This window comes from Salvelinus fontinalis, chromosome 3 (assembly GCF_029448725.1).
Source record: "Salvelinus fontinalis isolate EN_2023a chromosome 3, ASM2944872v1, whole genome shotgun sequence".
In the NCBI taxonomy this organism is placed as follows: Eukaryota; Metazoa; Chordata; class Actinopteri; order Salmoniformes; family Salmonidae; genus Salvelinus; species Salvelinus fontinalis.
The window spans coordinates 9,255,455-9,271,495 of NC_074667.1; the positions used below are offsets into that span (position 1 = coordinate 9,255,455).

General features: G+C 40.4%; 2 protein-coding genes across 2 annotated transcripts; one reads left to right on the forward strand and one right to left on the reverse strand.

Moving 5' to 3' along the window:
• Window positions 1-933: 933 nt before the first annotated feature.
• On the forward strand, window positions 934-5,297 carry LOC129838169 (uncharacterized protein C17orf67 homolog). The gene is made up of 4 exons (XM_055904942.1): window positions 934-1,074; window positions 4,166-4,254; window positions 4,509-4,661; window positions 4,965-5,297. The coding sequence occupies exons 1-3, from the start codon at window positions 1,017-1,019 to the stop codon at window positions 4,623-4,625; spliced, it is 264 nt and encodes an 87-aa protein (XP_055760917.1). The 5' UTR covers window positions 934-1,016; the 3' UTR covers window positions 4,626-4,661; window positions 4,965-5,297.
• Window positions 5,298-7,153: 1,856 nt separating this feature from the next.
• On the reverse strand, window positions 7,154-10,962 carry LOC129838161 (chromobox protein homolog 8-like). The gene is made up of 5 exons (XM_055904931.1): window positions 10,785-10,962; window positions 10,649-10,692; window positions 10,361-10,426; window positions 10,147-10,213; window positions 7,154-8,903 (listed from the first exon to the last, which is right to left on the reverse strand). Exons 1-5 carry the CDS (start codon window positions 10,851-10,853, stop codon window positions 8,034-8,036), a joined length of 1,116 nt encoding a protein of 371 aa, XP_055760906.1. The 5' UTR covers window positions 10,854-10,962; the 3' UTR covers window positions 7,154-8,033.
• Between the last annotated feature and the right edge of the window lie 5,079 nt (window positions 10,963-16,041).

A 16,041-nucleotide genomic window follows, 5' to 3' on the forward strand; every position in this document is an offset into this window, starting at 1 on the left:
ACTGAATAACAAAAACAGTTTGTTGAGGGGAAAGATTTACAGCTTTTCTTTTTCTTTTTGATTTAGAGCTTTTTGTTCAGTATATTAAAATAGTATTACTAACATTTGCCTTAAAGGCATCAAGACACATCTACATAAAATATTTATATTATAAACGCAGACAGAGCATCACATTCACTGATAGTCCTATTAGGCCTATAGGGTGTTATCCGTCAATTCTTACATCTTAAAATTTAGGAAAAGCAGACACGTTATTTCTGCATTTCTACATGATGATAGAAAGAAGTTGAACAATAACTTTATTACATTACATTTGGCTGGAATGACTGTTAAAAACTAGGTAAACTGTCATAAAATCTTGCAATCCAAACAGTGATAAGGCCAAAACACTATTTTCACGGCACTTCGATACTGAAGCAGGTTTGGATAATTTACGAAGGAGGTTAGGATACTGAGGTTAAGGTTGGGAAAGGGTTATGGTTAGCGAAAATGCTATTCTAACCTGCTACGGAAATCACTTTGTATTGAAGGCACATGGCCTAGTTTCCGAAAAACCAAGGACAAAACAGAAAACAGCCTTTAAAAAACCACTGCCTTGCGAAAAACACATCCATTAATCCTTGACAAGTTATCTCTGTATAAAATGAGTTTTGCGCGCCATCTAGTGGATAGAATCAGCCTTGCAAATTTGAAATCATGACGCTAAAACTGCAACGATACAGATGTCATGCTAAAAGAAAAATCTATTTGAGTACGGTATCAAAGTTCAAACTGATGAAAAACAAGAACATTGCATGCTATAATCACCACCAAATAAATATACAAATAAATAAATGTATCATGCCAGAACAGCAGGCACAGTGACACTCAACAGATGTTTTCACAGTTATGTGACCCAGTTTTGTAATATTTGGATTGGGGAGGTGATCGGTGACGTAGAGGAGAATTTACCCCCTCGTCTCCTACGGACTGGGGTCTCAGTGCAGAAGTAGCCGGGCAAGTGAGCTGAGACCAAGATGAAGAAGTTTGTGGCATTTTCCCTCTGTCTGGTCCTCTTGACCATCTACACAGCAGGTAGGCTCATTTTGAAGAGGTAAATTGCCTTTAGAAAAATGTATTCATTAACCTATTGGTGGCTTGTGAGTCTTTTAGAGGTCTCTGATAAAAGTGTATTTTTGCATTTGTCCCTCAATTTTAATGCAATAGAAATGTTGTTTTAAGAAAATGTGAATATGCAGTTGTTATGTAGTAATTAATGCTGTGATTTATATGCTCAAATAATTACATGCATAAAGAAAAGTAATTACTGCATAATTAAACTCACAAAATAAAAATGCAATTCAGTCATGCACAGAAAAGCAAATATTGTGTGGTGTCATTGTAACTAGTAAATATTAAACTAAATACATTTCTGTTGTACGAAGACATTGCATGAAAATATGTAAATAAGCTAAACAAATAATTGTGCATGTAAAACCAAACAAATATGACATCATTGTTTTAACTGCATGCACATAGCTCATTTAAATACTGTATTGATCTGCCCCCTATTACAATATCATGTACTTCCGTTTTTAAGCTATTATCAATGCAGTTTCAAAATCATCGCAATGAGCCCTGGGTGGTGCTTTGCCACGTCGCTGTGTGTGCCTGGCGCTGTTGACAGAGCCAGCCAGGTTCATTTTTAATACCCCCTCGCAGGTTGGCCTTTGGGGGTCACGTGCTCCATGGGCTGGCCTGGCTCTCTGGAGAGTGGGGGAAATGAATGGGTACTTTGTTGCTCCACCAAAAAACAGCCTCCTAATGATATTCTGCTGCTGCTGGGGGACAGACAGAGACAGAGCTCTATGAGACTAGGGCTGCATCTCAAATGGCACCCTATTCCCTATATAGTGCACTACTTTTGACCAGGGCCCAGTGCACTATATAGGGAATAGGGTGCCATTTGGGATGTAGAACAGGGGCTGTTGATCTGCATCCTCAGCCTGGTACATTAGAGAGTACACGGCTCAACATGTACTAGCCAAACAAACAGCAGCTTCTCCCCTATATCCTGCACACGCTGGGTGTGTGATGAGGGGTTTGTTGTTGACTGTTCGAAATCGAATGCAAGTTTTTCTTCCTGTTTAATGGCTGCAACTGAAATGGCAAGTCTGGAAATGTAGGTTAATGTTGTGTTTTGAGTTATAAAAGTCAAGAGCAACCAGATAGATACAGGAGGAAAGACTGGGTGACAAATAATGACTGATTTCAGGAAAATGACAAGAATATTGTTTTTGGTATATTGTGCACAAAGTACCCTATGTCACTGATGGTTGCAATATTTTCGTTTGAGATAGATGTAGCCAAATGAAGGTTGACGCTCATTGTCATGAATCTTGCCCTGGAGGCAGAACTGAGCAATTTTCTGCTAGATGGACCAGCTGCTAAGTCAAAATTGGCTTTAAAGTTAGGGTTAGCGGTGTGGTTAAGGTTATGGTTAAGGTTATGTTTAAAATCCAATTTTGGGGGGTATTTGGAATTTATTAGGATCCCCATTAGCCGCTGTAAAAGCATCAGCTACTCTTCCTGGGGTCCACATGAAACATGACATTATACATAGTACAGAACATTATTCGTCAAGGACTGAAATACATACATTTAAAATGTCACACATAGCCTACACATAGCACTGTATGTGCCTTTGGAAAGTATTCAGACCCCTTGACTTTTTCCACATCCAGAGATGTTTGATCGGGTTCAAGTCCGGGCTCTGGCAAGGCCACTCAAGGACATTCAGAGACTTGTTCCAAAGCCATTTCTGCGTTGTCTTGGCTGTGTGCTTATGGTTGTTGTCCTGTTGGAAGGCGAACCTTCGCCCTAGTCTGAGAAACTGAGCACTCTGGAGCAGGTTTTCATCAAGGATCTCTCTGTACTTTTCTCCGTTCATCTATGCCTCGATCCTGACTATTCTCCCAGTCCCTGCCGCTGAAAAAACATCTCCACAGCATGATGCTGCCACCACCATGCTTCACCGTAGGGAGAGTGCCAGGTTTTCTCCAGACGTGACGCTTGGCATTCAGGCAAAAGAGTTCAATCTTGGTTTCATCAGACCAGAGAATCTTGTTTCTCATGGACTGAGAGTCTTTAGGTGCCTTTTGGCAAACTCCAAGCGGGCTGTCTTGTGCCTTTTACTAAGGAGTACATTTTTTGGTACCCTTCCCCAGATCTGTGCCTCGACACAATCCTGTCTCTGAGCTCTAGGGACAATTCCTTCGACCTCATGGCTTGGTTTTTGCTCTGACAACTGTGAGACATTATATAGATATAGATTTCTCAAAACATGTTTTTGCTTTGTCATTGTGTGGTATGGTGTAGATTGCTGTGGAAAAAAATATTTGATCAACTTTAGAATAAGGCTGTAACGTAACAAAATGTGGAGAAAGTCAAGGGGTCTGAAAACTTTCTGAATGCACTGTATCAGTACATACACACAATATATAGGTCTAATAAATAGTACAGTGCAAATTACAATACAATATATATATATATAAAATGACTGTGTCGATTCACAGTTCCCTTTGTGCAGTAAGGAGTCCTTTTATCTGTTTTTTGAAACGGGTTTATTGCCAGCTTGATTTACCTGGGGTGGCAGAGAGATCCATGTAGTCATGGCTCTATTTAATACTGTGTGTTTCCCAGCCTCTCTTCTGGACCTGGGGACCGTGAAGAGACTTCTGGTTGCATGACTTGTGTTGTACCAATGGGTATTCGAACTGTGTGCCAACTGCTTGAACAGACAGCTCATTACCTTCAACACATCAATATCTCGCACAAAGACCAATAGTGATGCAGTCAATCTCTCCTCAACTTTGAGCCAGGAGAGACTGACATGCATGATACTGACACTTTCCCTCCGTGTACATCTAAGTGCGATACGTGCTGCTTTGTTCTGGACCAACTGCAATTTACCTTTGTCCTTCTTTGCCGCACATGACCACAAAACCATGACTTTGTATGACTTTGTGGCTCTGCCAGCTAGTGACCACTTTGCAGAGCTACCTCCAGGGCAAAACGTATGACAATAAATGCCAACCTGCGTAGGCAAATAGTGATGCTGCACAGTCAGCTCTATGAAAACGAAGGGATATGGATGTCTTGAAATGCTTTCTCTCTCTATCGCCAGATGCAAACCCAATCATCAAAGAGAGCTATGCTAAGCAACTTCTGCGGACCAAGAGGCAGAAGCCCGGCCACCCCGATGAGCCAATGAGGGTAAAGTTCAAAGTGGAAAGGGCACAATTAGAAACCCTCAGCGGTGTGCTCATCCTTCTAAGAATCCATAAAAAATAGTTCACTTAACGGTTACCCTGTAATTTCTTCTGTTTTGATATGATAATGAGAACTGCTTACGGCTTGATAAATGAACGTCTCTCTCTCTCTCCCCCTCTCTCTCTCTCTCTCTCTCTCTCTCTCTCTCTCTCTCTCTCTCTCTCTCTCTCCCTCTCCCTCTCCCTCTCCCTGTACAGGAGCACTTGCTCCACATGCAGGTTCTGGATCAGAGGGCCCAGGAGACCAACCTGGAACACTGGCTGAACCCCCACTGCTACCCCCGCTGTGACAGGAACTACGGACACCCTGTCTAACCCCCAGTGACCTCGCCTTGACTCCTCACAGCCCAGGTCACTGTCTGTCCGGCACAACCATAAAACATGCCTGCTTGGGTCCCCCGGGTCATGTTCAGTAGGGAACAGAGTAGCAAAATGCTGTGTAACAAAAAAAGTACTAGAAAGTACATAATATCACTACATTTCGGACAATATTCTGTTTCCTGCCTATTGAACACAATGTCCATCACCCATAATTAGCCTATAGGATGAAGTTGCCTTTTGGCGCTGATCAGTTTTGTATTTCCCTCCTGATTGGTTATAGTTAGAATTGGGATTAGGGTAAACTGATTCTAGATACATTTTTTTTGTCTACAGGAGAACAACTTGTGGCGGAGGGCGCTGACGGCAAGAATGATGTCGACAATGATGATGATGATGATATGAGGGTGAAGCTCGGAGTGTAACTCTATCACATGCATTTCATGATGAAGCCTCAGCAGGGAATATTAGTGTCCATCAGTAGAGATGTCCACAGCTTATTCCAGCAACATTAGCGTATAGGAAATGTATTAAATGATGTGAACATCATAGAGGATACATGATCCGTTTATATGTTGATACAGTTATGAGACATTATACATTGTATTATGTAAAACAATGTTTAAATAACAATAATTGAATAAATAATCTAATCAAATTTTAAAAATGCTGGAAACGTGGTGTGTTTTTCTTTCTTCAGTTTTGAAGCAGGACTTCAGTTGGACTTCTTTAGATAAAATAAAGACTAAGAAAGAGGAACTGTGAACTGGTCATGTGGGTTGACCCCGCTGCTGACCCGGGGTTACTATCGTAGTTTACTGATGTTTGGGCAATTTAAGACAGTGCCCTTCCCTCGAGTTCACTGTGTGACTCTGCTCTGTGCTGTTACTTTCTCGCGCAGGAGGCTCTACAGATGAACGGCATACTATTGACCACAATGAATAACAACTTGTGAAAGGAAAGAGGGGAATTATTTGATACAAAGTATTCAACGCTTTATCGCAGCTAAACTGAATAACCCGGAGCGCTAGGCTAAATCCTACGCAGTTTTGGACGTGTGAAGGGAGTAAATATATCCAGACAATAACAAATCCAGTTATTCTCCGAAGTGAATGTCGTACAAATTATTTTTAACATTGCGTAATATATCATTAAGCTGATAATATATATGGCGGTATGCGACTGAACCCGCACACATTTTACCCGCAATTTAAGAAATGTGCTATTGATGTTTAGGCTGATTGATTGTCAAAAATATCGAACAATTATTGATGCATTTGGTCAAATTTGTTGGAAACTTTTCTTTTATTGTATTATGTCCCCGTGATTCAATGACAACATCTAACACCCGACGTGTGTTTCATCTGGAGAAATTGCACTGTAGCCTATCAATAGTCAGATTGTTCAATTACTATCTGCATGTGGCATGCGAGCATCATCGAATGATTCTGCAAAACGAATGCACCGATAGGCGTACAAATAGGTCACTGGAACCAACCAAGTCAAATAAACAGAGTAAGCACGCAACAGTCATGCAAATTGATCATACAATTAAACCATCGCCTATACAGAAATGACCAGAGTCTTTTGTCAGGCAGATGCATTCCTGTCAGACATAAGGGTAATAGCAGGTTATAACACATGATATATTTCGTAGGCAATCTATTATAGTTCTGATGACATGTTTGGTAACACAGGCCTACCTACCTTGTGTCCCCACACAACCAGCGTGTCCATTCCGCAGATACCGATGGGCGCTCGATTGCATTGGTTTACGATTTGAGAAAAGTTGAAGGCCAATATCATTTTGCAAAAGTACAATTAAAATCTTCCTGTAGGCCCAATGTCAACCACTTAAAATAATTGTAGGCTGCGATTTTTTCTGTGGAAAGATTACAGGACGACCTCTGAGGACAGCACAATTACATTTAAATAGAATTCAATTTTTAAAAAACTCTTATTAAAATGCTTTATCAGCTGTCTCTGAGTCCCAACTACCCTATTCGTTTAGCAATCTTTGTCATTTTAATAAAAACAAGACAGTGAAGTTAGTATTGTATTTTTAATGAACGCAGATAGGGCTATAGATTTGAGTTGCGTCCTGATTTGTTTTGGAACTATCTGAATCATTACAAAATATATAAATCAAGGTCTAGGCCTTTGTGGACCGTTGCCAAAACACACTAATCTCAATGAAAAATAGGACCTATTTCTCGGCTATAATTGACATTACCATATTGCTAAGAAAATGTCATTACGAACCACGGCAAAGCCTATTCCTGCAGTTGGCCTATAAATCAGAAATATGGTCAAAGTTATTCTTTACACTATTTGAAATTAAGACAACGGAAACATGCAAACTAAAGCAACTTCTTAAATCAAAAAATCCCATGTCACCAAAAGATCTCTGAAACCTGTAATTCCATTAAAGCACATTTGCAATTACCATCAGTCCTTTTCACAGCCAAGGCAAACCATGAATCTGAAAATCGGAAGGAAGAAATCATGACAACCGGAAACAGAGACAATATCAACGAGTTTACTGGAAAGCATCTCAAAAGCAAACTATGACATCAGGTTGTGATCATCCTGTTACATTGAAAGCACTTCATGTACATGTCCAACACAGATGTCAACAGAAAGACCGTATGTATAATATGTCAATATACGTTCTTCGACCAAAGACGGCGTCATAAACATCAAGCACCTTTCCCATTTTTATTAACAGCTTATCAAATCTGGAAACAAGACCCGACATCTGCTGGCCTATAGCATTGTAAAGGCTCCATAGACTCTTATAGAGGACATGTAGGTCAACAAGACAGATTTGATTCACTTTTTATTAAATCTTCCAAAAAAGTGCTTGATAAACGTTTGAAATGAATAGGGTAGAGCTACACCTCAAACTGAAATGGCATGACTTGGAACTAATAGTTCACACTATAAATGGCCTAGGATTTCCCCATATTTATTTGTTCGTCATTGGACATGTGAAATCGAATGACAAATGCGCCCACATTATACCTCTAACATTTAAAAAGGTACTAGCTTGACATAAATATAGCCTGTCTGACAACGTATACTGTTAGTTCAAAAGTGGATCGTTGAAAACTGAAAGCTATTTGTAAACAAGTAAATGCTGTACACAAGTCATGCAACTCTTTCAAATAGCCTATGGGTGGTGATTAGCTTCAATGGACTTCCTTTATTTTGGTCGTTACTTTTAATAGACTTCCAACTATATTATATTTATACACATCTGCACATACAATCCTGCAATTTTCTTTTATACATTACATAAAAAATCTGACTGATAAATGACACTATAAAGTCTGGACTTTTCCAAATAATTTGATAGAAGATTGACAGAGAGAGACAGCTGAAGACAATTCAAATCAGAGCCAATCATCTTTTATCTTTGAAGAATCCTTGATCTGTGCTACTCTCCCGGATAGTCACTGTCAAAAAGTTTGTGGTCACATCAGTCACCAGAACCTTCTCCGCGTTGTTCATGCAAGGCTTCCAAGTCACTTCGTCTGTTTGGCCCAGGATCCGTGACACAGGGATTTTGGCGATGAGTGAAGGCTTCCCCCTCTGTGGAAGCTCTTCGCTGGGTTGATGCACATTCTTTTTGGATAGGTGCTTTAGGTGTGGAGGGGATAAGTAATTTGAGGGGCATTCTTTAGTCCTGCAGGCCTGGGAGTCAGAGCCTATTCTGTGTGAGTGCAACAAGCCCCTGTCTGGGCCGTAGTGCTGCTGTGTGCTCCCACTAGCCACGGGCCTCATCTGCTTGTGGGGATAACCACCCAGCTCCACCTGGTGCCTGTGGGCTAGTTTAATCCCCCTCATCTCAGACCCCCTCTCTTCACCACCAGATAGGCCCAGCTTGGCCAGTTTGAGTGGGCCGTATGTCGCCTGCTCCTCTGCCCTCCTCTTGTGGGGCTCTGTGGCGGCAGAAGTAGCATTGAAGGGATTGTCCTTAAATCGCAGCTTGGGTTTGGGCCCTCTCTTCTTGGGGACAATCACAAAGCCATCGGGGCCTGGGGGCCTCTGGAGGACTGATTGACGGTGCTCTCGGACTGGTTCTGGGGGCCTGACCCGCACACTCTCACCCCTGTTGACGGTGCTGGGTGGAAAGATGGTGGGGACTACGGCCCTCAGCCCCTCTCGGGCTCTGGGGGTGATGACAGGCTCTGGGGTCGGGTAGGTGACGCGTATCCCCCGGACCGCATCGCTCCTGAACTCGTATGATTTGGCTTTAGCTTTAGCTTGAGCCTAAATGGGGAAGGAAACCAGAGAAGAACCACTTTTGAATTGGGGAAAATCTTATCAACAACAAAGATGGAAAATTGAAAGTAGGCTATTGCTGATGGCAATATGGGAAATGTTTTTCCACTGCTCCAATTTCAGTGGGTATAATGTGCTCTTTCATAAGGACAGATTTAAAATGCCAGTTGAGGATACTCTTTATTTGTCATTATAGATCTATAATACGAGTATGCCAGCAGCTTTATAATGGCTTAATAAATAATGTGCACTTGCAATTAGCAAAACAATGTTATAACAAAGAGTATAATTGTAATAATACATGTATACAATTATAAATGAAGACAGTAGACAAAAGACAAAATCTTCACTTGGCATAATATCCCCTGAAGAATTTACATGCTACATCAGTTTGTTAGCATTTTTACATTTTCACAATAATTACTTGTTATAAATGTATTTTCAGCTCAGTTTGAAAACAGCTATTTACAGGCCTGGGAGAGAACCTGCACTCTAAATAAGATGCTGGTATTAAGTCATTTTCATAGTCGGCTCTCGGTAAAGCCTGGTGCATTCGTTTGATGACGTCTTCAGAGTTTAAGATTTCATTCAAAACCAATCTCATACAAACGTTTGGTATTAGCTATAACGATTGCTTTACTGATTATTACACGTCAAAACGTAATAACTTTTAACCGTGCCGAATAATCGATGCACGCCTGAATAGATGAACCCTCGCTTTTATGAGCACATTTTATGTGCCACACGTGTAGGCCTACATTGAGTTCATTTCGAAATATAAACAATTAACCTGGCATGTTTATTGATCAATTTGGCTACATGTCAATCCAAAACAATTTACCATGATTGGGTTCAATTAGGGTAAAACAAAATCGAGGTCCATTAGCACCAGCTTAACTAACTAATTTCCCTAAATACACATTCACACCTCCACAAATACACATCCAGCACTAAATATGATTTTGCCTTAATACCAGTACACAAAAGGTGATTCTCGTGGGAAAACGTGACATGTGGATCCTTCAAACTTGCACATTCACGTGTCAGTGCAACAACAGCTATTTATTAATTAACCAGATGAAGACCCTGTGGATACATAGTGGGTGGAGACTGGTATGTTTACATGCCACATGCTAGAAATCGTGTCCAATCATGCAGCCATAAATTCAGTAGATTTCATTGCGTGTTGGATGGATTATTTTCAACAATGCATGCATATCAACATAGCTACCTTTAACAGGAATGTCTTCGGTTTCGGGCCTCTCTTTTTGGGCCCAAAGAGTTCCCTTTCGCGCTCTCTGAAACAGCAAGACACCCATTTTGAGTATCAAGAGAGCGAAGTGCAATAGGCGACTTGCGTGACGGATGCATTTTATTTTGCTGTGCTGCTAACATTGCATGCAATGAATGTACAACATGAACAGGCCCATATCCATACAATTTACCTCTCTTCGAAAGCGACGAAGAGGCGGGAGTCCAAGATATTTTCCTCCGGTTCCCAAGTGCTGAATCTATGGAGAAAAATACAATTGACAGGGGTTAGTTTTCCACCACATTGGGAAAGCAAGCCTAGATACGGGCTAACGTTAGCTAGCTTGCTAACACTGCAAGCGTGCTGCGCTGACTTTGTCACTAGCATATGGCACCTAGCTAGCAAGCGAACGCTACAGCTAGCAGCCAGCAACATCCATGTAGAAGCAAGGTTCTCTAGCATTAAATTCAACGCAACTTACTTCGGTGACCAGCCCTTCCATTTCACAAGGTATTCCATTCGACCCTGCGTGTCATCAGAAATATAGAAAAGAACGCTTCGTTATGGAACAGCAGTCAAAATAGATTATGCAAGTTAGGAAAATGTGTTTCACATACTCTCCTTATTCGGCGTTTGATGATAGATTCGGCTGCGAAAACCCGTTCCCCAACTGCAGACAGCTCCATGTTTACTTCAATCCAGCTACAGTTAACTAAAGCTTGGTGGTGAACGCTAGATATTTTTCTCCGCTGTCTCGCAGAGTGAATTCCAGACAGCCCATAATACTCCTGCACAGAAAAGACGTCATCAAAGAAATCATGCGTTGCCTAGGAACCGCAGTCAGTGGAACCATTTAGAGAAAGCCCATTGGGTTAGCCGTTGCTACGTACCCGCGGTTGCTAGGTGAGTAGGAGGAGCGTCCACTTCTGAAAATTCTTGAGGGGAAAATGGTGGCTTTAGCGCGGTGGATCAATTACTCGGATTATTCGGTCTTTAAAAACATATGTCGCCAGATATTAAACGCAGAACATGTGCAGAATGAAAATAAATGAACAATGGGAGCAACGTTGCTCAAATGTAATACGCCAAAGAGGTGAAGGAAAGCAGATTGGATGTGTGCACATTTCAGTTATCAGCTGATCTGTCATACAATATTTCAGTGTTAAAGTGCTCTTAATCAATAGCCTAAAGTCATGGTAAGGTAAATTGTATGAGGAGACTAGGAGACAATATAGGCCTAAAGGAAATGTCCTATGTCTAAATAGAACATAGTCTATAGATCACATTCATGTGCAATAGTTTATCCTAGTTATCTTGATCCCTACAGCGTCATGTACGCTTGTTTATTCCATGTGTAACTCTGTGTTGTTGTTTGTGTCGCACCGCTTTGCTTTATCTTGGCCAGGTCTCAGTTGTAAATGAGAACTTGTTCTCAACTAGCTTACCTGGTTAAATAAAGGTGAAATAAATACTAAATAAAATACAAATGGCTGTTTTAGTTTTGTATTTATTTCTCTTGAAATAAATGGTGTCAATTATAGTCTCCATTCAGTAGGCTATTCGTTCAAACCTAAGCTACAGTTTCCATACACGTTTGACTTCATTTAACGAACACAGTCGTAGATGTCTGAATCTGGGATCAGAGAACACATTGCACCGTTAGCCTAGTCATAAGTATTTACCTCATTTATAGCCTTTAAAGTGTTTGAGTCGGCGATTGCCATCAAATTGTTAGGTAGGACCTCAAATAAAATGAATTAACCTGAACATGAACTTTATACTAATCGGAAAATAATGTAATTATAGCCAACCAAAAAGTTGAGCAAAACAGAAATGGACCTATTGTTTAAGTTAGGGTATGGAAGTAGGCCTATGTAGTCTAATTCATTGAGTAGGTCTAGGCTTCATATAGAAAAATAGAAGTTTAGAATAGAGCTTATAGGCCTATGCATGGGCCTCAATTAATCAACATATTTTCATATTTTCAACACTCAACAAGGGATATATTTAGGTCTATAATTTCCACGAGTCTGTCACTTAAAACTAACCGTAAAATATTGTCCTTTGTGGTCTCTAATCATTCAGTCTCGGAAAATGTGGTCGCTGACTTGAAATAGGTGCTTTAAATAATTAGCTTACTTTCATTACGATCTGCTCAAATAATTAGACACGTGTAATAAATCACGCCATCCTGTTGTTTACACATGCAGCATAAATCAGTCAGCTAGGCCTAATGCGTTTATCCACGTTACAGCAAGTGAAGGGGTATGTGGACAATATAGGCCATTTGTAAAAGCAAGAGGTTTGTCAGACCAAAATAGATAAAATAATAATACTAATATCCTTGTATTTATCATTATTGTTAATTGGATAGGCCTAGATATTTATTGTAATTATTTATTTAATTATTAATAATAATAATAATTATCATATCATTATTATTGTTATTATCTGTATTATCATTACTATGCCAATATTATTTCTCTAAAATAAAATGTATATGGCATTGTAGCACAGATTGAAATGAACAGCATACAAAGACTTGTCGGATCAGAAAAAGGTCAATTTCAATAATGTCCCGCGTGTTGGACTATTGTCAAACTTTCCATTCGATTTTTTTTTTGTCAGAGCATTAATTTGTCTATACATGAATTTGCAATGCATTCAACTAAAGGTTAAACTCACAACAACAATTGATTGGCGGCAGGTAGGTAGCCTAGCGGTTAGAGGCGAGCAAGCAACTAGAGGGTTGCCAGTTAGAATCCCGGGTCAGGCGGGAAGTGAGCTAGCAACCGAAGGGTTGCTGGTAGGCCTATCAAATCCTAGATTATATTACCTGCTGTTGTGTCCTTGAGCAAGGCACTTAACCCCCCACAACAACAGCTCCCCGGGCGCCCAGTGTGGCAGTCCCCTGCACCTCTCCACAAAACCTGAAGGCCTATATGAAGGGTTTGAGTTAAAAGCAGAAGTCACATTTCGGTTGGACCTTGTTTGCGATTGACCGATAAACTGATTTTCTTAATCTGACAGCTATTTGGCTGATCACATATCTACAAATCATTCGCAAATATATTTAATTGAGGAATAACAATAAGATAACCATATCCTCTTGAAACGTCATATTAATTCAGACCTCGTCGCCAAGTTCCCTTAAAGAAAACAAACTCCAAAAGTTAAGATTGATTACCCAAAACGTTTATAGGCCTACATTATGAACTAAATTACACGAACAAAAAGGCATTCATTTCACACAAACATTCTTCCATTTAAGAATATAGGCTTAAATGAATGATGAGGTCCTAATTAGGTTGATTTATGCCCATTCACATAAATAAAGCTATATCAGATAGGATAATCAATCGGATAATATTGCTGTTAAGGCCAACACATGAGTTGAGATGGACGCACAACTATTTGACAAAAAGTATATTGATTAAAATATATCTCAGATCTCGGCCTTTATTAGGGTTAAAGTGTATTTGCACATGTGAGGAGCGACAACGTTTCCTACAACTTTGGTATTGGCCTTGTCTCATTTCAATACGTGTACATTGTCAAAGCTTGCAAAGATCACGAAAGCCTTCATCTTATACTTCTAGACTATAGGCTTTTACTCCCTGGGATCATTTGGTCCTCGTGAGCAACTAGTTTAGTTTAGGAGAACTCATATAGGCCTATTACAACATTGTTTCCCTGATAGACCCAGCCATAATATATTTCAAATCACAGATCTTGACTAATAAACAATACTTAAATACCCTTTTCCGATTGCTCGACAGGAAGGGAGAGAAGAGGTAGGCCTAACGTATAATTGAACAACCTAACTGAGACAGCCTAATGGTTGTTCAGTGTAGCATGCATGTCAATTTTAATTCATAGCGGACCACCCCAAAGCATAGAGACATGCAGGTCCATGCAGCCAGTAACACAAAGCAAATCTCAAATGCGGACTGCATGCCTAAACCACGGAACAGACTCCTCATTGCTTAATTAGACGCCTATAGGTCCATCCTGATCCATTGGGAATGACAATAGGCTAATGGCAATATTGCGCTGACAGGCTGCAATGGATAAGCTGCAATGGATTTGGTTGAAACAAAGGATCCCCTCTTTGCCAATCAATGCATGTTATTGCATTGTTTGTTATGATATCAATTAGGCCCATGACGGCATCCATGCAAACACATCAACATCTAGTCAATTACAAGCCATGTCCTAATGTAAATGCTCTCAAAATCCCCGTTGGGATAGAAGCAGTACAGGACAAAGACATGCAGAAAATAGGCTAGATGGGCTATTGAACCGTCCCTCGTGTTATTATTCGTCATATACATTATTATTAGGTTTTCATTTTGTCTCTTGTTTTTTTTCCACAGGCAAACATGATGCCAGGAATGGTTTTTGTGCATCGCTTTACGGGAGGAAAACGGGTTGCGGGACTCTATAGGGTAAGCATTGGTATCCGCGCGACTGGAGTGCAGCAGTGGTTGCAGCCATATATGGGTGCATGGTCGACCTGTTAGAAGATTATTGGTTCGCTCGTATCTGGGCAACCGCCATTACCCGGCGCTCTGCAAAGCTGAAAAAACGAACAACATGCAAAGGCAAGGACATAATGTACAAGGGGAAGAACGAATCTTAATTTCTCGTCTTCTATGCAGACACGCGAACACATACTTGCCACAAGCGCGCACGCACACACGCACTCTCTCTGTCTCTCTGTCTCTCTCTCTCTCTCTCTCACACACAAACACACACACCATCACACACAGGTATCATGCATTTCAAGTCCTCTGCGCGTATCAACTATTTTTGTGAGATTTGCATAACAACACAACTTCTTGGGGCTAGTTGTCTAAAAGCTTGGCCAACAGCTGTCACATTTAGCATCGGACATAATTAAAATGTCACCTTTATTTTCGTCCGGTTGGTCATTAAAGGACGTCACATCTATAACCAAGACCTTCAAGCTCTTTTCATTAGGCCTTTAACCGAGATCACATTTCCGTCCACACAATTGTGCCAACACAAAAGTTCAATGTTACATTTTTTGCTGATAAGGAGGAGGGATGTGGAATATGTGCGCAGAGGGAGGGAACGAGGCATAGGCAACTTCTGTTTGTTTCGATAGAGCTTAATTGTATAAATTACAAGGCCAGCCAGGGTATCTCTGAAAATAATCAATGGTACAAAATGTCACTGAGTTTCATTTGATTTACAAACACATTAACTCCACAAGACCCAGCGCGTTACCATAGACTAGCATATTCACAATGTCAATCCTTTCCAAACATAATTTAGAACAATATAATTCCCATAGGAACAATTTACAGAGAATGGAATGTATAGGCCTAAATTAAGTAACATTGGTTGCAGAAAAACAACACCATGTGTGAACATTTTGAGATGACTGAAATAGACCGCCAAAAGTGATCACCGCTCTCGCGGATAGGGGTGTGGAATTAGAACACTATTATAAAATATATCTATATCTCCATGGTTGAAGGCAACAAGAACATAATTTATCTAATAATGTAATATAATAAAGCAAACGTTCATAGTTTTGTTATATTGCCACATAGCCAACACTTGACAAAATGGGTTGGGTTTGTTCCGTTGGCAGGCTGGTAACATTTTTTACTTTATGGTCTCCAGACAGTTAGGCTACAGATATTAACCTCATAACATTAAGCTGTCTCGTTTATTTAATTGACATCCGTTTCGGTGCTGTCACATGCGCCCATTTTAAAAACTCGATAAAAAAATAAGATGGATAGACTAAAAGAGACAGCCATTTTCTCTCTCGTTCTCCGTGTTTTTTTTATTCGGGGGCTCCGCGGCAATGGAATGAAATAAAATGGTCGAGAATAAAGA

What these genes read in the sequence shown, in the direction of transcription:
- LOC129838169 (XM_055904942.1), top strand. Translation starts at nt 1,017, where the DNA reads ATGAAGAAGTTTGTGGCATTTTCCCTCTGTCTGGTCCTCTTGACCATC. An exon ending in CTTGACCATCTACACAGCAG is followed by an intron (nt 1,075 to 4,165) that starts GTAGGCTCATTT and finishes CTCTATCGCCAG; the next exon opens with ATGCAAACCCAATCATCAAA. An exon ending in ACCCCGATGAGCCAATGAGG is followed by an intron (nt 4,255 to 4,508) that starts GTAAAGTTCAAA and finishes CTCCCTGTACAG; the next exon opens with GAGCACTTGCTCCACATGCA.
- LOC129838161 (XM_055904931.1), bottom strand. Translation starts at nt 10,853, where the DNA reads ATGGAGCTGTCTGCAGTTGGGGAACGGGTTTTCGCAGCCGAATCTATC. An exon ending in TTCGTCGCTTTCGAAGAGAG is followed by an intron (nt 10,214 to 10,360) that starts GTAAATTGTATG and finishes TTGCTGTTTCAG; the next exon opens with AGAGCGCGAAAGGGAACTCT. An exon ending in CGAAGACATTCCTGTTAAAG is followed by an intron (nt 8,904 to 10,146) that starts GTAGCTATGTTG and finishes TTCCCCATTTAG; the next exon opens with GCTCAAGCTAAAGCTAAAGC.